The 21,305-nt window shown below is 40.0% G+C and overlaps 1 protein-coding gene across 1 annotated transcript; it reads left to right on the plus strand.

Annotated features, from left to right (window-relative positions):
* The first annotated feature begins 375 nt into the window (after positions 1 to 375).
* On the plus strand, positions 376 to 13,504 carry ifngr1l (interferon gamma receptor 1-like). The gene is made up of 7 exons (XM_033613454.2): positions 376 to 580; positions 8,782 to 8,908; positions 9,750 to 9,934; positions 10,059 to 10,246; positions 10,555 to 10,720; positions 12,735 to 12,847; positions 12,963 to 13,504. Exons 1-7 carry the CDS (start codon positions 514 to 516, stop codon positions 13,320 to 13,322), a joined length of 1,206 nt encoding a protein of 401 aa, XP_033469345.2. The 5' UTR covers positions 376 to 513; the 3' UTR covers positions 13,323 to 13,504.
* The last annotated feature ends 7,801 nt before the right edge of the window (positions 13,505 to 21,305 follow it).

The raw sequence follows: 21,305 nt of genomic DNA on the forward strand, positions 1-21,305 counted from the left end.
CAAAACAGGAAATAAGGAGGTATTTACAGTAGAAGAAAATCCGGTATTTTCCCAGTAACGTGACATAACCACAAGCCAATTTTGCTGCGTTCAGGTGCTGTGGGAAATCTTACAATTCGAACATAAAGTAGCCGAATCAACAATTCAGAATTAAATAGCTTTACTCTCTTAGGCTGTATGTCACAAATACAGAGATATAAAATCATTGTGGTGTCAAATCATCGTTATGCCACTGTATTTCTCAAATTAATCAACAACAACAAAATTGGCATCCGACGCATTTGGGATGGTAAATTTACGAGGTCTGTGAATGCAGCATAAGGGAAGGTCGCACCCGCTTGTGGATCGCCAACAGGGCTCGCTCGGCGAGTGAAACCCTGCATATTTCGGGAGACGAGTCGTTGCCCAGCCTGTTTGCGCAGCTCCTCAATGAAATGTCAGACTAGTTAGTGTCTCCTTTTGTTACGGACTTTAACAGAAAGAAAGCAAGGAGCCCTGGGTCGCCAATTCAGAATGGATTTGTCGACATTTCATCCCGTTTTCCTGATTCTCGCCTTGTTAAAAGCTGGGGAGGCCCACGGTGAGTACAAGCTTACATAGGTGCACTAGCTAGCTGGCTTAAATCTGTGGTAAAAATCGTAATGTTAGCCTGGTTCGACACCTACGTGGCGCCGAATTAATTAGAATATATTAAATGTCGTAAGAAATGGCGTATTAAATTGAATGTCGGGTTGTATGCGATATGCTGTGACTGTTTTCTAGAAAGAGGTGAAATGGGGACGGACGTCACTGGAAAACATGTTATATTCCCGCTAGCTGACCTGCTGTGGGAGGGTGGGGATTTTTCCTGTTTCTTATCAACACACGGGTTGATTATTCTGTGTGAGCAGGTAATTTTGAGGTTAAAATGATATGTTTTACTGTATCATTGGCAACACTTTCCCATGGTTTATGTGAATACGCCACAGCTAGACAGAAAGGTATTGTGCAGCTGCTCCTGGTTAGCATTGCACACATCTATTGTACATCATGAAAACAACTATGAAAGGGTTAATTTGATAAGAGCTGTAGGGATGAGATCACATCTTAGCTGGGATATCTCTTAAAATACTATCTAACCTGTGAATATATGACCCCAGAACCCCCGATGTCTTCAACATGCCCCCAAATCATACACAACCTGTCAAACATCTTAATGATGTGTATGCATCAGTGACTCTTGCAGGCTCACATATGACTAACTGTGTGAACAAACGCACTTGAGAGGGTATCTGGGGTAATTTGCCTTCTGTTTTCGGGGTTTATTTCCTCTTTGTAGTTTTCAGTATTACCCAAGCCACTTTGTTTGTGTAATACATTTCTGCAAAGTTGTATTTCTGCAAAGCTGTATGTATTTCTGCATTTTTTTTCTTCTCCAAACAAGACGTAAGTAAACTCACTGTGTTGCAACACATGCAGGAAACCCTGCAAAAGCCAAACATTCATGCAGTTATACTTGGGGAAATGGACACCTGCACACATTCATTTCTTATCAGAAATTGCTCAGCATGGGGAGCAGCTGTTTAGTCTTTGGTATTTTGCTTCATTTGACACAAAAGATACACCAAAAACCTTAAACAGGGGCGGCAGGGTGAGCAGCAAATGTCCAGGGTGATAAAAGTTGAAAACAGGATTTGAAACTTGGACTGTTGACGTGACACATAACGCGGCGTTTCACCTTGTGTCAGCTGTATCCCCTCTGATATAATGCTGTCCACAGATCAGGTTACTAATGTGTGTAATTGTGGTCGTTGCTGATGGAGATGATGGTGGAAAAACTGAAACTCCAGTAATCATTTTTGGAACATAACCAGTCATCAACTTAAGAGGCATCAAGTGAACATGCATCAATCCTCTGCAGTCTGTGGGAATTACTGCAGCACACTTGATGTGAAAATGCATTTTGGCTGATGCTGTTAGCAGCAAGCAACTCTTAATACAATTTTTAATGCACCCAGTACATTAGCATGCGGACCACACGGTCAGACTGTGGTCCGCAGTGCAGTGTGAGCACATACATCCCCACCTTGAAGCACCACTTGTCATCTTCATAAGCATCTTTAATCATTCAAGTCAACTTTAAAGCAAATTTAACCAAACACCGGCTTATTCCAGCTTCTCAATTGTGAGTTGTTGTGGCTTTTCTTTGTCTTAAAAAAAGAAATAATCATTAGTTACAGCCCAAATAAGACTTTATGACAAAGATGATTATGAATCTGTTTAATAACTATCATGTATGTTTTCTTTATATCGAATTGCCTAAATCTCTTTTTGTCCCAGGGGAGCCTGGGTACATACAGCACCACAAACGTCCTAGACACTGTTAATATGCAACATGTTAGACAAAGATTTAATGGGCATACATGAGGTGAGGTAACCAGTGCACTTTGACCCGTTCACCATCGCTGCGGTCAGAGCTCCCCCACACATGAAGTGAAATTTGCGAGGGAAATTGAAGTCTTTTCTCAAGCAGCCACTCAGGAAGCATTTGTAAGCATTTTGCCTGCTTTGAGCTGCTGTTTGTCTCATGTCATGTTGACGACGCATTTGTGATAAATCTGGGCGCTTATTTATTAAGCATTTCAGAGTCACTGAGAGGAATCACGCTGAAAGTTAACATTAAATTTAGAAACACTCCTTAGCCTCCTGCACTTGTTGGATTTATTATTATTATACCGGATGTATTAAACAGTGGTAACATTTTAAAAGCAGAAAATAGAAATTGATATTCGCAGATGTGCCATTTAGACTTTAAAATCTAACTGTTGTAACTGAGATTGTAGGACAGGTTAGGACACCCCTGTAGCTCTCTTAAAGTTTGGCCCAGTATATAACTTGCTTTTACTTATAATTTCTAAAAACAATTATGACCAAAATATGTGACACGCCTTTTTGGCCACTTAGGAGTGACTTCCTACTCTTAGAGCTTTGATAAATACCTCAGACACAAGGCGCTAGGTCAAAAGCTACGTCTTCCTGCGTCGGTGACAGCTGGTGCTACATGGTGAACCACTCACAGTTTTTAAGACGGAGCGTTCAACATCCTCTCATTTACTAGACATTAGAATGTGTATTGTGGTGGAGGTGTGTGTGTACTGTATCCTGTGGCTGTGTCAGTCAGAGGGGGGGTCTTGGGGGTATATCTGTGAACCGCTGCTACGTGATGGTGTTGTCACTGTGGCTTTCACAAGGTTTAGATGTGTTTATGCAGTGAGGAGTTTTGTTATTCTGTCGTACTAAACGACTGGATCGGGACAGTCTGCCATTGTGTTGTGTTCAGCCTTGATGTGTGATATCACGCTGCGTGGGGAGACCAAAGCACTAAGACAATTGAATGCATTCCCTTAGGAGCCCTGTACACAGTTATGATGAGTCACTGAATACAGCAGCTAAACATGTGGGGCTTTCCGATAAAATATATACCATGTATTTGATTTTGCTTTCATTTATGTCTTGAATAGATGTTCCCATTAGTAGTTCACCACAGTGCTTGTTGTGGGGAGGGTTAGCAAAAGAGTGAGGGCAATTAGGCTAAAAATTGCTGCCTACTGAGCCATTGGACGCCCCAGAACTGTCCCTATATTCAGCAAAAAAGTACATGAGACAGATAGTGTGCGAAACAAATCATGCCCCATCTCCTCTCCGACTACCTCTAATGGCACATGCTAGAATCACACCCCAGTGCGGTCGGCAACAACCACTCAGAGCCGAGGAGTCTCTGACGCAGGTGTCAATCATGTCAATCGCCCCGTGAATTGCGCTCAAACTGTCAAACTAAATTAGAGAGTTGGTTCAGCTGGTGGGCAGTGCTTAAGTTTGCACCCTTTTTAACTGTATCCAACATGGCGGTCGCGTCACAAATTTTCTCAATTGACAGCTAAACAGTACACTAAAATATGTTTCCGAAAACAGTGGAGGCGAGAAGTAGGCAGTGCAGTTAAAAAAAATGCTGCCTAGTTTGACAGTTTGACCACAGTTCACGAGCTGTGAATCACAGCTGCGGTAGAGACTCGTCAGCTCTGATTGGTTGTTTTCATTCTCATGCAGTAAGGCAACACAAGGCAATAAAGTTGCCCCCCCCCCCCAGATTATTGATTATTAAACTTCAGTTGTGATGCTGTTTTTGAATTTATTGCTTCAGACAAAACAAGACATTTTAAGATGTCAGCGACAGCTTTAATAAAAGGTGACGGGCATTTAAACATTATTTTATAGACCAAGATCAATCAGGAAAATATTTGTTAGATTGGCCGATGTTAAAACAATTTTTAGTGACAGCTTGACTGTCCGTCACCGAAAGCTGCCATCCAACATCTGGTTATGTTTGTTATGTTGTTAGTGCTCTCTTTGATCATAGAGTTCCTGATTTAAATCTGTTATAGACTAATTTTATTTTTGCAAAGTTTGTGTGCGACTGACTGTGTTCAGACTAGGGCTGAATGGTTTGGGAAAATAATCTAATTGCGATGGCAAGATGTAATCGATGCCCAGCACTGGAGCCTCATATTTGACGCCTTGTCCGTCGTGATGCAGACATGGAGATCCCAGCTGGCCCCTCTCTCATGCCGGCTGCAATATTTTCCCCTGTGTGGTCGTCTGGGAAGTAGGTAGCTTGTAGGCAGCGAGTGCTGGAACAAGTTTGGAGTATTGCCCTGTGAAGTAGCACCGGTAGCACGGCACGCTCTGCACAACACCTGATGCTGTGCAGTATCTTCTTCTTTAAAACCAAAATATGTCCACACCACTGACGTGCTGATTAAGTCTCGGCCGTGTCACTTTGTGACTGTTCCGTCGAGCCAGAGGCCATTGCGCAACAGGTTAAAGGGCAGCATGAGAAGTTGATGCAGCCGTATGCTCCACGCTCTCTTGCTCGTGTCACGTGACCACCTTGTAATTGCGCACGTTGCAATTAGAAAATCACGTTTTATCATATCGCGATATTATCGCAAATGCAATTAATCATTCAGACAGTTATTATTGAAGGTGAGACAATTTTAGCGTAAAATTTTAGAATGATAGATATCATCATGAAACTTCCTCAGATGATTACTTACAATAGTATGAAAAAAATGTGTTACAAGTTTTAAAAATTTTAATGTTTAATTATGCAGATTAGGCATTTTTGCTAATTTGCATATATTGTAGGAAGATAAATCTGAACATCTGATAAAGCCAGGTGCAAAATTATTTTTTCATTTTGTTTACATATAAGATGAAAAAGAAATTACAGAGGGATTCAAGGATATCTGCTTTTATTACCTAGAAAATCAAAATATACCCTCCATAGCCTTAAAAAAACAACAAACAAACAAACAAACAAACAAAAAAAACGATTTTCTCCATATTTTTGGGAATAAAATGTCACATAAATCAGGCTAGGAATGATTGATTAACAAATCCCTCTGTAAATATATTCAGAATATAGTTAGGTGTATAACTGGAAAGTTATAACAGAGATGTTTGACTTGGAGTATGACAAAAAACTAATTTTGAGAAAAAGGCATTCATGGGAATTTAATACATTTCTATTGGAAACAATTGCTCTCAAACAGAATAAATGTTCAGGCCCTTAGTAATAATAATAATATAGTATATTTCAAGCTCATGAAAAGAAATCTTTTTTGACCCATATTCAGTTGAATACAAGACAAGAGACAAGATATATTAATGTTCGACCTGATAAACTTTTGTAAATATACACAATAATTCTGAATTTGATTCCTGCAAGACGTTTCAAAAAAGTTGGATTTGTTCACAGCAACGAAGTTATTGCTGCACACATACATCGGCTGGTCTGTATCAATATTTAACAAGCAAACAAATAATTATTTGCTGTATTAGTTTCATAAACGTTATATTCAAATCCAGACAGTGGCTGTGTTACTTGTTAATTCTTTATTTACAGTGCAGTGCCATTGTTAGCCCAACCAGTCTAACATTTACACACCTCAGTACAATGCAGCTATTATTGATGTTATGAGTTGTTCTTTTCATGCAGTGAAATCAATCTGGCTGAGACACTGCGGTGACAGGAAAGCCATGTGGGTCATGTAGCTCACTGTTCTGTGCATTGATGCATGAATTTAGTTCTTACTTTGTCTTTGATGTTCAGACAGTTTCTTCATGTGTGCAAACTTTTTGCATTTGTGCAGTTTCCACGTCTTTATCGCCGCGTCCATCTCCTCTATTTTCTTCCTTTTCACTCCATCTGTAAATGATTTTGATGTCAGTGTCAGTGGCTGCGGTCGAACTGACTTCTCATTCTGACTGTGAGCATCAGGAGAGCTTTAAGGTCAATCAGGGATATAAAAATAATGATTTTAAAAGTACCAAGTAGGATAAGAGCATGAAAATATCAAATGCAAAACAATACATTTAACAAGGAAAACAGTTAATAAAGGCAAAAAAATCAGGAAATTATGACTCCACTTAGAAGGAATTTACTTTGGCTTTTGTTACATCCATGAAACATCCAGTAAAGTATTGCAACACTCAAGAACTTAAAATAGAAATATATACAATAAAGAAAATGCAAAGATGATTTACAAAAATGTACATACTCATGCATGCTACCATTTTGCACCTAATTATTTCATTGCATCTTGTTGGACTGACTCACAAACATCTCAGTGCACAGACATGCATGTTTGTGAACTCATTTCTGAAGTCTTTTGTGGCAGCACTCAGAGCATTTTCAGTCATTTTGTGGCAGCGGTACGCCCATCTCCAGTGACCTCCTTTTAAGTCTGATAGCATCTGCTCTCTCTTCCTGCTTTGGAAAGAGGTTTTATGCTTTGTGTGCACAAATCTGTCAGCCGCATCTGCTACTGTTGGTTCTGATGTTTGTCCTCATGAGGTGACATTTAACAAACATGCTCAGTGTTTTGCAAAGGATTTCTACGCTTCCTCAGTTGTGGGGTTGACCTCATTCTCAAAGCTGACATTTTTGTAATTGTTTGATTGAGATCAGGTCCCCAATTTTAACTTGAAAAAACTGCAAAGGAGCTAATGGACACTATGAATTTAAATAGTGTTTTACTGTACATAAAGTCTGTGAGGATTGCTGTAAATCATAAAGCCAGCACAGATTTTCTCCAGCAGTATCAATTTTTTCTCAGATGGTATTTACTGGGTCAAATTTATTTGATTTTCACAACACTTGAAGTTTAAAATTATATATTTTTCCTTGTCAAACACAAGGTTTTTTTTCTGTTTTTAGGTAGTGTGAAAACACACATATATAAAGCTAAAAGAAGATAAAGCAGTGAAGTGAAAACTGTGAAATGAAATGGTGTGGTTACGTGTGTGCGCCTGGAGCTGCCTTGTGGTGATCACCCTCAGCAACCAACTTTACTGTTGCGGTTATCACTTCTTTTACAGTACATGCTTCAACCTATGATTTCTCTTTCACACCTTTCACGTCTCAGTTTGTTTATGAGCCTCAGTGTTTCTGTGCATGCACGCGTTATCACGTGCATGCACATAAATGTCAGTTCACAGAAGAAATGAAAGTGAAATGTACTTTTTTTTTTTCTCGTATGACTCATAAGGGCTTTTCGAAGGTATGTTTGGTATCTCATCGAAGAAGCTTTATTGAAGTGTTGATAGTGTTCTTGATTGAACTTTAAAATGCCTTAAAGTGCCACATCAATTTTTGGTTCTTGCTTCCTTCCTCCCTATCTCGTGCATCTTTTCCTGGAAACAGGCTCAGAGAAAATGTCATCAGTGCAATAATCTGATAATGAACCGGCCCCAGTCTGAGCAGGTGTCAACCTGTCACTTTGGCATTTTTTTTGGCGCTCCAAACTGTAGTATATAAAATGGTAAGAAATCATATTGTTTTGGATTTATTGTGATAATCTCTGAAACAAGACGATGACAGAAGTTGGGGCAGTTTATATTTGATGCTTTGTTAAAAAACAAAAAAGAAGAAATCACTGTCTGTGTGTGTTTGTGGTGTGTGAACACAGTAACTGTGCAATGCCATGAGGTATGGCTGCTTCCTGTAACAGGCTGCCGTCAGGCTTGTGTAAACATGCACACAGGGCTGATCAGTCTGGCTTTAAATTTCATTTAGTCGTCTTGTAATGGAGCTGAAATCAAATCAGAGTCGTAGCGCTGACGTCAGGATCGGTTAATGAAGGTAAAAGGCAAAACACTGTCTTCTTTTGTCTGCTTTTGCTGCTTTGGATTTGAGGAAGTGTGTGTGGGCTGTTGGGAAGTGTCTTTTTGTCTCAGTTCCTTGGTGGCAGAAGAAGCATTTTGAAAAGTTTCTAGTAGATTTAAAGAAGCTGTAGTTTAATGACATGTTCTCTGTATCTGCACTGAAAGCCAAAATATTTCCCTCTTGGACTCGTGCTGTATTTTAGAGTCATTTAAGCTTTTGTGTGCGTGTGGAAAAACACATAGACCCACTGACGGGTTCAGCAGGACTATATTGTGCATGTTTGCAGGCAGTGCCCTCTAGTGGAAAGTTAATGGTACTAAAAATACCCAGCCTCATTGAGAAGAAGGGCAGTGGGAGGGGTAAGATGAGAGTCTGTAAGTGACTTTAATGTTAATAGAAGGGGTAATTTCTCCTCATTCAAAGGCTCTGTTGTTGTCATTTCTAGAAAATACTTTGCTACTAGTGCCAAAGGGACATAACAAAGTAGTGGTCTGATATTAACGTCATGGTTTTGTTTTGGTGTTTGAATGCCTCAGAATAAATACAGTCTACTGTTTGTGTCTCTGTTTCCACAGTGGAGCCGCCGACCAACGTGACCTTTCACTGCCACAATGTGCACAATGTTCTGAAGTGGAGTTACAACCAGCTCTTGCCAGGGATGAGATTCAGAGTCGATATTCAGTCAACGAATGGTTTAAATGGGTTCGTGTTTTCTCTCGTACACATCATCTGATAAAATCTGTGTGGCTGTTTAAAACTATGTTTTTATGACGATCTGCCTGTACAAACAAACAGTGAACAAAGTAATTTTAAAACATTTATCCAGAGAACTTGGTGATCCTGGATCAGGCCTTGGTTTTTAATGTACAGTACAGTAATTTTTCATATTTTTTTCACATACTATACTATGACTTTTCTTTTCTTTTTTTTTTTTTTTTACAAACAAACACTTTTTAATAAGTGTTTTCACATACTATACTATGACATTCTATTCTGCTGCCTTTTTTGTTTTTTTTTTTTACATACAGTAGCATGACTTCAAAAAAAAATGACATACTATACTATGACTTTTTATATTTTTTTCATCTTACCAAACTATAACTTTGATTTTTTTTCATATTATACTGACTTTTTTCCCACTTTTTTCCCACGTACTATTATTACACCTTTTTCTTTTTTTACATACTATACTATGACTTATTTTCATAATTTATTCACATACTATACTGTGACTTTTTAACAGTGGAAAGTAATTTAAAATTGCAGGAGGTTTTAAGCTTTTTTAAAAGTAGGGGTAAATGGATGGGCACACATGTTTGATTAGGGCTTGCATTGCTCCCAAATAAAGATATTTAAATGAAAAATATCCTTACGTACAAATGTGTTTCATGGAAATCGCTTATATTTAATAAGAACATGAGAATTATTTTATTATTTTTTAGATGTGTTAAAAACTTCTGAAGACGTGATTATAGTTTATACTTTGTCTTTTGCTCGTTATCTTCTCTTGATAAAGTCTCACTTGTCTTTTCTGTTTCCACAGTCATCCCAATGAGGTTTGGGTGGAACCACCAGCTCCGCTACAAGCTGACGTGTCGTTTCTCTCTGATCCAAGTAATGACTACTTCCTTACCGTCACTGCTGTGATTGGACAGAATGAGTCTGATTCCGCCCCTGAGGATGGAATCACTTTCACCTATTTCAAGGACTCTCCAGTGAAGAACAAATGTGAGTTCTGATGTCGCTGAGCTTACAATGACAACATTCAACTTAAGTTGTTGAGATATTTCAGTTTGGACCAAAGTGGTGGACGGTACACTAAAAAATGAGCCATGTTCATGTTGGTTTCCAGGTTCTGTGGACTTCCCATCAGTTAACGTCACCACCAAACAAGATGACACCATCCTGCTCCGCTTCACACATCCCTGGCTGGTGTACTACAAAAGCCACAGCTTAGATACAAAATCTAGGAAGAAGAAACATTTTGAAAGTGAACAACAGCTGCCTATGTTCAGTTACGATGTTGTTTTCCTCCAAGAGGTCAGACATTTTCACAACTTCTACTCCTTCTAAAGTTTGTTATGACAACGCTAAAACAATCACAGCAGAGGAAGTGAGTTGTAGACTTGTGTTAGTTTCCTTGTGAAGTTATTAATCAAACAGTAATAGTTGATTTAGCAGGAGCAGAAGCAGGAAATGTGTTATAACTTATTAGTAGTAGTAGTAATATAACTGCTTACCGTGTTATGGGTGGCGCTCTGTGCTCTCATGCATCACACACTTACCATTTTGCAGCGTGTGCACAAATTAGTGATGAAAAGGAGCCTAACTGTTTGTTGTGTGTGCAGATGGGGAGACACCATAGGATGAACTGTCTGGACAGTGTGTGTGAGGAGGTGCTTTCAGTGAATGCTTCACAGAAGAAACACTGTCTGAAGGTCAAGGGAGAGGTGAATAAGATACTTGTTAAAGCTGCAGAATTCTGCACCACGCCATTGGACGAAGGACCAAGCTGTTGAGTAACATTTTTATTTAATTTCTTGTGTGTTTTTTGTGTACGATTATGTTGTTAATGTGAAGATACACAACAGGCATTCTGTTACGTTAGCTTTGGAGAATTATGAGCCTCTTTGACACTGCCTGTTCAAGGTGGGACTATCGCTCCGTTATGCCACCTGTATTAAAAGGTACAATCACAGTTGTCTCGCTGGCAGCAAAGTAGTAACAGCGCTGAAACTTCAGGAGGACAGGTGTACAGTTTTAACGACATGTTACGTGTGCAACGTAAAACAGCTGGCAGCAGTTAGCAGCTAATTCAAAGACGAACAGCAACCAAAATATTTATTGGGGAGAAACTGAGGTGTGGAAACGCAAAAAAAAAAACTACTTAACTGAACTGTACCGTGCTGCTTGGTGGAAAGGGGGCTAACGATGCTGTTTTTCGGTACTTAACTCTTTTTGTAATGACAAAAATGTAATGTCAGTTGTCAAACAAAAGTGACGTTCCAATAAGAAGTTAAATCTTCTTCAATTGAAATGTTATCTTGAGCTAAGATTAACAAGAGAAAGTTTGTGTTAACTGATGTCTAATGTAATGGGCCAGACCCATTACAAATATTACAGCAAGCTCTGACTCAGTGTGACTTGAACAAGCTGCAGCGGTGACGTAGTTCTCTCTATACTCGTCCAGATGCACTCTCAGGTACTAAAATTTCACGTTGTAGGTTGTTGAAAAACATTAAAGGGATAGTGCACCCAAAAAAGAAAATTCAGCCATTATCTACTCACCCATATGCCGAGGGAGGCTCTGGTGAAGTTTTAGAGTCCTCACATCCCTTGCGGAGATCCAAGAGGAGAGGGGGTAGCAACACAACTCCACCTAATGCAGGCTGACGGCGCCCCAGATTAAAACATCCAAAAAACACATAATTGGAAGCCCACACACGTGAGCTCGGTGTACAGAGAGGCAGTTAGAGCTACAGGCTACAGTGAGGCTAAAAACAGAGTTCAAATGACGTTTTTCCAAACAACTTTTTATGTCAGAGCTTCAGGACACTTTGATCACTACGGACGAGCAGTATGGAGATATTTTGTGGTTTCAATTATGTGTTTTTTGGACGTTTTAATCTGGGGCGCCATCAGCCTGCATTAGGTGGAGTTGTGTTGCTACCCCCTCTCCCCTAGGATCTCCGCAAGGGATGTGAGGACTCTAAAACTTCACCTGAGCCTCCATCGGCACATGGGTGAGTAGATAATGGCTGAATTTTAATTTTTGGGTGCACTATCCCTTTAAAAACAGACACCTGAAGCAAGGCATCCAAAGCGGGGTAAATCACTGGTAGCTGTTCTTTCAGGAGGAATATGAACACCTTTAACAACAGTGAAAACAGCTCTTCTGAGTATCCACCATGACTCAGGGTTTCAGGCAGTTGCTGTTTCTGAAAGTGGGACCTTAAAGACAAAGTGGAAATGTTTCAGCACCCAATGAAGCCACAATGGTTCAACCAGTATTTCCCAAACATTTCCTATGAAGCTCCCCCTTTTTTGTAGATAATATAAAAGAAATCTTTTTACATACACATAAATAAACTTACAGTTATTAGTGTTGTCTGAAATGAATATGAAGAAAAGCAAAATGTGATTTTCGCAGTGTCTTTTCGGAAGTTTTTATTAAACATTAAGCTTTGGGGTAAGAGCAGAGATACTGTGTCACAGAGGAAAGGCCACATGTTTAATAAGGGTCATTGTAAAGGGAAGCAGGTCAGACAGGATGCCGGTTTTATCATCATCAGCAGGACATGTTTTAGCCAGCAGAGTGCGTATCAAGCCTCATCATCGTTAGTAGGTTTACCTCAAAGTTGTTTCACACGCTCACTCATGCTTTTATTTGGGTACTGTAGCAAAGCCCTTCATTCAGGAAACCACAGTGAGTCAAAGCCACGACTGGTTTCTTTGGTTAAACAGTGTGGCTATGTGGGATTATTAATACGTCTGCTAGTGTTTTTACTTTTACATTTGTTTTGTCTAGATCTCATCTACGTCAGCATCGCAGTCGCCCTGTCGGTCTTATGCGCAGTTGCTGTTATCTTCATGTTGTACCGAAAAAAGACCACGCCCTCAACTCCTTTACCATCCACCATGGTATCTTCAGCCCACTTGATCATTTAAATGGAAATTTTATTATGTTTGAATATGCTAGAAGAATGTATGTCCTATAAAAAACACTAATCTAACAATACCTCTTTGTGTCTTAAAGACGTTCACGAATAAACTGAAGCAGTGGACATTTGGAGTGGTTCAGGACACGGTCTCTTTGCCACAGGTGGAGCCTACCACACCCACACTTCTACTGTTACCAGAGGAGATCGACCCCACAACTATTGTTACTCCCTCTATGGAGCCTGAAGTCCGTCTGCCCATTGGGCTGCCAACCGAGAATGAAGGTGTGTCTGATGACGTGGAGGTAGGGAATGATGAAGGACCTGGGTACATGGCTGGCAGAGGATTGGAAGAAGAGGAGGAGCTCTGCTCCAGGGATTTCCCCTCTGGTTATGAGAAACGCCCGGTGCTGGTTGAGTTAGCACCAGATGAACTGGCTGAGGGCTACCGCGGCTGAACGTGGCACCTGTAAGGGTACAGGTGAACTTTGTGGCACATTGAATGTTTTACATCAGGTCAAATGACACCCTGCAATCACCTGTCATTAAATCTAAAAACTATGAATATCTCCGCAGCGATTTACAGTGTTCACAGATGTCAGGTGGTTCAGTTTGTGCTGTTTCCTAGTCAGACCATCCCAACGCCAAGTAAAAAGAGAATCAGGTTTGTTCCTCTTGTTAGTGCACTTTGATGTGAGTTACATTTTCCTCTGTATTTACATTAATATGTCAAAGCAACACGACAAGCTCAAATGGCTATAAGGAATTACCAAATCAGATCAGTTCCCAGAATGCTAAACTAGTTGGCACTGAGTTTGAAAGAGAGACTAGATTTGAAAAAAGAAGTAAACATTTTCACTGGCCTCCATGCTGCTTTTTATTGTTTACTGATCCTGTTTAGAGCCGTGTACACCCCTCTTGTCCACTGGCAGTGGGAAAGGAGTCTATTGCCTTTTGCTGCATTTAAATAACAAACCTGCGTATGTGTTAATTTTGGTGGAAAATGGCTTTTAAGTTCTTAATTCTGATATTCTGCATCAGACGTACACAGGAGCTTCAAATCTTTTTCTTAAATTAGACCTCAGCAAGTGATCGAGGCCAAGTTGAGTAGAAAATACCCCGTGATGTCCTTACCTTGTGTAGCGACTTGCTCTGGCACTTAAAAAAACGAGACCAGACGATTCTGTACACTGACTGACTGCTTTATCGTGTGCATGTTCATCTTTCAAAATGTCACTGCAATGAATCATTCACAGTTACTCAAATGGACTTAGCTTTGCTCTAATTACTGTATTACATATTGAAATAATAACCAGTAACGACATTAACGTACAGTTTCATCAACATCTGTCTCATACAGTAACGTCTACTAGAATCCGTCATACGTACACACGCATTACTATATTTATCAGCTACTGAGTTGAGTGGTTACCGTACTGTGGAGTAGTTCGTCGTATGATACTGAGAATGTCCTCTTGCTTATTTGCACCTGTGTTTTCTGTCTGAATCAAGTCTCCATTAGGCTTATAGCACCTTAAAGTTGCTGTGAAATACAAGTTAGAGCATCTTTAACTTTTATAATGCAACATTTTATTTTAGCAAAGTGGAATATTTGGGCAGGTACAGTCACCAGACGGATTTGATCAAGTCCTGGATCACTTAAAGAAGTGTGTGGACGAGACGAATAGGGATCTGCCACCACCTTCACCTGCCTTACCTGCTGGTAGATCAGGAGGAGAATGAGGGATAAATGTATAAATCGGTTGCTTACTAAATGATGTCTCTCTGCTAGATGTCAAGTGTGGCTTTAAAGGATGGATGGGGAAAGCAGTTACCCCGAATTCCATTTGTGTAGATAAATATAGAATGTAGATGTGCCTGAGTTCAAGATGAGCCGCCAAAAAACTGTTTCTTATTTCTGACTTTATTTGACAAATACTAACAGTTAATTGAACATTTGAACACAGGAGACCCTGGGTTACAACATTTATGTTGTTTTGTTCAGCCTTTAAATGCATTAATGCAGTTTGAGAACTGCAGTTTATTAATTTCCTCATGAAATGAGAGCTGTTCTTGCACCAGAGTATAACGTGACTGATGTTGTAATATTACTCATTGTATCAGACTTTGTACTGTGCCTTATGTCCGTGCTGTAAAGTCTTTTTCTGAGTCAATTATTTTTTGTTTGTGGTAAATAACAGACAATTATACAGATGTTAAAGGACCAGTGTGTAGGATTTAGAGGGATCATTCTGCAGAAATGTAATGTAACATTCTTAACTGTGTTTTCATCAGTGTATAATCACGTGAATCGTTGTGTTTTTTTATGCTTAGAATGAGCCCTACATATGAGCAGCTCCTCTTTCACAGAGATCGCCATGTTGCACCACCATGTTTCTACAGTAGCCCAGAGGAGACAAACCAAACACTGGCTCTAGATAGAGCCATTCATGTTTGACGTTTCCTGAAATAATTATGATAAATGATATTCTTGTCACTTTGAGACCATTTTTTGCCACTGATATGATGTTATAATTGGAATTGAACCTTGGCTAAGTCCCGCCCCAGGACGCAGACCGGCCAATCATAACGTAGCACCGGGCCGGCTCAGACCAAGGTCCGACAACCACACAGCTGTGCTCCACCTCCATAATCCAGGAGCCAGGAGGTTTGCTGGTGGCTTTGGTGGAGGATGAAGTTTTTGGAGAGTAAAGTCCAAAACACACCTGCGGCGTCACATGATGGCGGCGTCATTGATGTGAGTCAAGTGCTGCCCCCAACACACACAAAGCGTCGCGCTGCGGGGCGTCAACTGGAATTCTATTGCACACTCCACTCCGCTAGGTGGCGGTAATGTGACTAGCTGGTTGCCAACCGCCAATTAGAACAAAAGACAAGGAAGAAGATGCAGGAAGAGAAAGAAAACACACAATGCAGGACAACCACGATAACCAGACAATGACGGTACCAATGTGAGTTGCTTATTATAGTTGTCTATATGTTATTAATGACTAATGAATAAATAATTGAACACTAAATGAATAATCTGAGCATTGAGATTATGTTTTGAAAGCAGCAGATCAACCAATGTAGTTGGTAGGCTAACGATAGATGGCGCCAAAGTTGTTCTTCTCTGCTCTTCAACAGAGCTGCTACTACGGGAGCTGGGAAGTACAAAATAGGCTTTTCTATGAACAAGAAGTGCTTTTTCAAGGGCAGCGATGCTGTAAAATAGGACAATAGTGAGAAGTGCTGCGGCATGTTACGTTGACGCGCATCGACACTCCGCAGGTGTGGGTTTGTAAATAGAGAATTATGGGGGTGTCTGTTTTGACACGCGTCATATGGCGCCGGTGTGTTTTGGCTTTAATACTTCAAACAATTAATCTTTTGGTTTGTTGCCATGGGTTGGCAAGCTAACGTCTATCAGGACTGAGTCTTCTACTCCATAAGGGCAGCTGCTGGCTACTGGTAAACTGTGTTGTGTTGTCTTTAAAGTGTTGTGTTGCAGTTTGCGACCTCTCCACTAGATGCCGCTAAATTCTACACACTGCTCCTTTAAGTTGATGTGAGATATCGCCAAACCTCGCAGCTAGATCTGTTTATATTCTTTAACTCGCAGGGCTGAATACATGAATGCAGAGTCTGGCTGAAGTGACCGAACAACACAGTTACTATGAATAGAATTAAAAAGGGAAATGGTGCTTTTTATTTACACATATATTTTTGTTTAATCGGTTGCAAATAGGAACGGTCGGATCTAATTACCAGCCGGAGTGATTGAATGTGATGATATGTGAATAAGTTGTTTAGTTAATGTCTGGATTTGTAAAAATAGGTCAGCCCATTAAACAGAAGCACTTGTTTATCTTATTTAGCTTGCTATCAGTTCATTATTATCCACATTGTCCACATGTTTCAGGTTCTGTGTGCAAACGACTGTTAATTGTCATGTGTCATTTTCTTCAGCATCACATTTCAATAAAACTAAGATAAGAGTATCATCTGACCTTTTTCTGCTTTTTTCATAATCTGTTCTAAAGAAGGATGTAGTCAAAAAGGAGAAGGGATGTTGTGATAGGATGTTGCACACAAATGTCAGTGAACATTTGTGTCTCAGATCTTACGTTGTGCTGACCATATTACAGTAAAAAAAAAAAAAGAAAAAAAAGTGACCTCATTAAAGAAGGGAAGTTGGTATTTCAGTGTAGTGAAGCGGCCACGTTGCAGCTGAGTTACTACTATTTAAACCTCTACGTCAGATTCTGTCAAGTCACCATGTGAAGGAAGAAACGTGCATGTCGTGATGTTTTATGACATTTGAGCAGCCCACATTGTTCTCTCCTCTGAAACCAGGAATTTGAGTGACGGGAGTCCTCTTCTGTGTGTGTGTGTGTGTGTGTGTGTGTGTGTGTGTGTGTGTGTGTGTGTGTGTGTGTTTGAATAGATGTGATGTTTCCTTCCTCTTTGTGTGTGTGTGTGTGTGTGTGGGGGGGGGGGGGCGGTATGGAGGGAGACCTTTTTTTGTTTCCAGTAACAGGTGATAACAGACTTCACTATCAGGTGTGTATCCTCAACTGATTCTGGGTTACTGGTTTGTAGGTAGAGGAGCTCGAGGTTTCTGGTAATCTACAGCAGTTATTATCTGATGTACTCCCACAGCGTCAGGTACAACACCATCAACACCACCCCTCATGTTCAAAATGTGTTCAGTTGAACTAGATTTAAGCTGGATGCTATTTAAAACTATTAATTTAGTTCTTTAATTGTATTAAGAAATGCACAAAAACCCCTGAGCTGGGCTTCTAAAAGGAGCCTACCTTACATTGAAATCAAACATAGCTGTATATGTCTACACCAGTTTACAAACGGACTTAAATATTTTAAAAATCTCTTTAAAAAAAACAAACATACGATTTCCAAACAAAACTAGAGAGAAAAAAAGACCAAGGAAGAAAAAAACCTACAGACAATTTCGAGTCACCAATTATCCTGCATGTCTTTGGACTGTGGGAGGAAGCCGGAGTACCCACACTGAAATGAGGTAGAACATGCAAACCCCACACAGAAGGGCTCCCCCACCATGGTTGCTGTGAGGTGACAATGCTAACCACTGGACCACCGTGCCGCCTGATTAATAATAAAACAAATGAATAAAAACAAAAATAAAATTATGCAAACACAGATATTGTTAAAATACGTTTGTATACAGCTGAATAGTAATTTGCATTTTTGCTACTATGACCTGGAGTGGCAGAAGCTTGACTCTTCAACATTTTATTCTTTTAGTCAATTACGCTCAGCTACACTTTATCCACTTTCTTACTGTTAAGATTTCTTTGCTCATTTATTAAGTTTTAATGTTCTCTTTTTTCCCCTCACATTTTCTAAAGATCTTTTTTTTTTAGCATCTTAAATTTCACTCTGACAGTCAGTGTCAGAGAGACGGGAATCATAGGGAGACAGACGGGTATGACGTGCAACAAAGGGCCACCTGCTTCGGAGTTGAACCATTTAGCTACTGGAGCGACCTATTATCAATCGCAGCAACTCATGTTGAGATCCACTCAACATGTGGATATAGTATTTTTGGTTTTTTTAATCAAAACTTCTTTTGTTCCAAATTTTGTTGTTCTAATTCCTCCAGCTAGCTCCTCGCTAATGCAAGTGCAAATACCCCTGGTTGGGAATCGCACAGTGTGCTACGTATTCTTTTGGTGACCAAAAGTTACCTCAGCTGTATTAATTCTGTAAGATGAGGTTGTAAAAGTTGAACTAACACTGTATAAAAGTGTTGTAAATTTACACTAAATTATCACGATAGGAAAAAAAAGTTAAAAAGGTTACAAACAGTTGCACATTTGAGTGCAGTCCAAATTTGCACAGTCACGATTATTTTAATGTTCTGCATGACATAACAATAACAATATAATCTCTCAGCTTCTGTGGATATTTATAAACCCATTAACAATGTAGTTAATAATTAACACGAAGCAGACATAGCAATTGTTAGAGAAGAAGTAGATAAAATTGTCAGTCCTCCTCCTTTCTCTCATGCCCTCTGTTGTCACTGAGCGTTGTTATGTAACACATTTCCAATAAACTGTTGGTGTTTCCAGTGAAATGTGTGGACAGCTGATAGTCATCGCTCATTCCAGTAACACATACTGGGAACTGTGTCAACCTGCAGCAGCAACATGTGGCAATTCCTCTAAGCCCCAGAGAGCAAACAGAGACATATGACCTCACAGAGGTACAATTTAAATATGTAATAATAGACCCCACTCATTGAAAACGTTTTGACTTGAGAATCACAGGTATAACTAATAAAATTAATGATGGTTCTTTTAGCTGCTTTAGTTTCTGGGTTCTCTGCTGAACATTCATGCCTATTTTTACTTTATTTTAAAAGTTTTTAACAGTGGAGGAAAATTCAGATACCATACTGTGAAAATACTAATCCTAAGTAAACGTTAGTAAGTATTATCAGGAAAATAAACAAAAAATAAATAAATAAATAAATGAAAACAAAATAAAAACCTAAAAAACTTTAATGATTTCCAAAAAAAAGAAAAGGAAATTATTTAAATGTTTAGCAAAATAGTTGCCGATCAATTCTCTGTCAATCAGCTAATTGATTAATCTACTACTCATTTAAATACTTAAGTAAAGTACAAGTAGGGGAGACCGGGGCACAACTTATCGCGGGGTTAATTGTAACATGAACTTTTTAAGTGGTTACACAAGGTTGATCTGTCGTGCTTACGGCTAGTTGACCACAGTACCGCCAAACAGCGACCCGCAGAGATTGGATGTGTTTTAGCAGAGTTCAGTAACAAAGGGGGATTTGGCCGATTTCAGTAAATTTCTTTGTCACACTTTGCGATCACTGAGCCGTCTGTGTAAGTCACCAAATTCAACCATATATCATCTTGATAACTGTCTTCTTGCCTAAAACCAACCCAGTCCCACTCTAAAGTCGATGAAATCCGGTGCTTTGGCAGCAACTTGCGGTGTCAGACACGGACGGAAAAAGCCGTCCTTTAACGTCAGCATGATACTCGGATGGTTGCCGGTATAGTTTAATGGCGCTTGGCAGCATCAGGGAAACGCAGCAGGACAAGAACGAAAGTTATGGTGCGTTCGTTTTGGACTCGGAGGTCGGAAATTCCCAGTTCCCAGTCGGAAGTTTAAACTCGAACGCACCCTGAGATCGGATTTCCAACTCAGAAACTCGGAGCAACCACATCAACCCCGACTTACAAATTCAAGATGGCTGCCGGTCACATACATAGTGAGTAAACACTCTGCTAAAGTACTGTTTATAGTAGTTTTATCTTATATTTGATTTACATTAGGTCAGCCTCATCTGCGGCGTTCATCAGTTGGAGTGCATGATGGTTTTGAAGCTGTCTATACTCCGAAAGTGCAAGGGCAACAAAGGCTTTCTTGCGGGCATCCATGATTTTTTCTGACTTGTCCACCTTTGTCAACTAGAATGCAAAAACTGTTGACAACTCGGAGCTGACGTCATTCCCACTTCCGACTTCCGACCTCTGACCTCTGAGTACAAAATGAACGCACCATTCAGGCAAAAGTCCAAGTAGGGTGGGAGGAAGGGGCGGTAGATGGGTCCAACAAACGCTTACCTTCACCCAGGAGAGTGGTGTTTGCATCCCGTAAAACTATAAAGCCAAACCCTGTTCTTTTTTCCTAAACCTAACCACCAAGACAATGCATGTAACAGGCAGAACTTGACACAGCGTCCCAGAACGTCAACAACCAACACACCAAGGATACCTTGTACGTTGTACGTGGAAAGACATGACCAGATGTCGATATGTGACGAGGTCGGAGTGAGAATGTGTTGCTAAAACAAAGCACTGTTTTGAACTATGTAACCAACTCCCAGCTGGTATAAGCTAGGCTACATAAAACTTCCACACAGCGGGGTTAGTGGTAATGCAGATTTACAGGTGATAACAGATGAAGAAGCCTGTGTTGCTCTCAGGTTTACTGTCAGTGTAGGAGGGGAGCTTTGTGACAAAACAATTTGGCAATCTTGGCAATCTTTAACTTGCGTAACAATGAAGCAGATGAGTGACATGCATGAAAACAAAATTACAATATTCTACATGATGTGACGTTAATGGAAATCCCACAGGTTTTGTGACTGGTTTGGTCGGCGTGCTTTTATTTCAGATCTCAAAGGGGAGACAAAGCATTGAATCATTATATATTTCACTGTTTTTACGCACCATTTCTCATTTTAATCATCTTTTTCACATGTCTATGGTGTATTTCCACCATCACAGCTGTCAGGACTCTGGTTTTTAAAACGTTTCTGTCCACTGCCTGAGGATTTAAGCACCTGATACTGAGCAGACACAAATACTAACTCAGCTCCAGGACTCCTAAATCTCCTCTGCGAGACTGAATCC

Source organism: Epinephelus lanceolatus, chromosome 17 (genome assembly GCF_041903045.1).
Source record: "Epinephelus lanceolatus isolate andai-2023 chromosome 17, ASM4190304v1, whole genome shotgun sequence".
NCBI lineage: Eukaryota > Metazoa > Chordata > Actinopteri > Perciformes > Serranidae > Epinephelus > Epinephelus lanceolatus.

What these genes read in the sequence shown, in the direction of transcription:
- ifngr1l (XM_033613454.2), top strand. Translation starts at nt 514, where the DNA reads ATGGATTTGTCGACATTTCATCCCGTTTTCCTGATTCTCGCCTTGTTA. An exon ending in AAAAGCTGGGGAGGCCCACG is followed by an intron (nt 581 to 8,781) that starts GTGAGTACAAGC and finishes CTGTTTCCACAG; the next exon opens with TGGAGCCGCCGACCAACGTG. An exon ending in ATTGGACGAAGGACCAAGCT is followed by an intron (nt 10,721 to 12,734) that starts GTTGAGTAACAT and finishes TGTTTTGTCTAG; the next exon opens with ATCTCATCTACGTCAGCATC.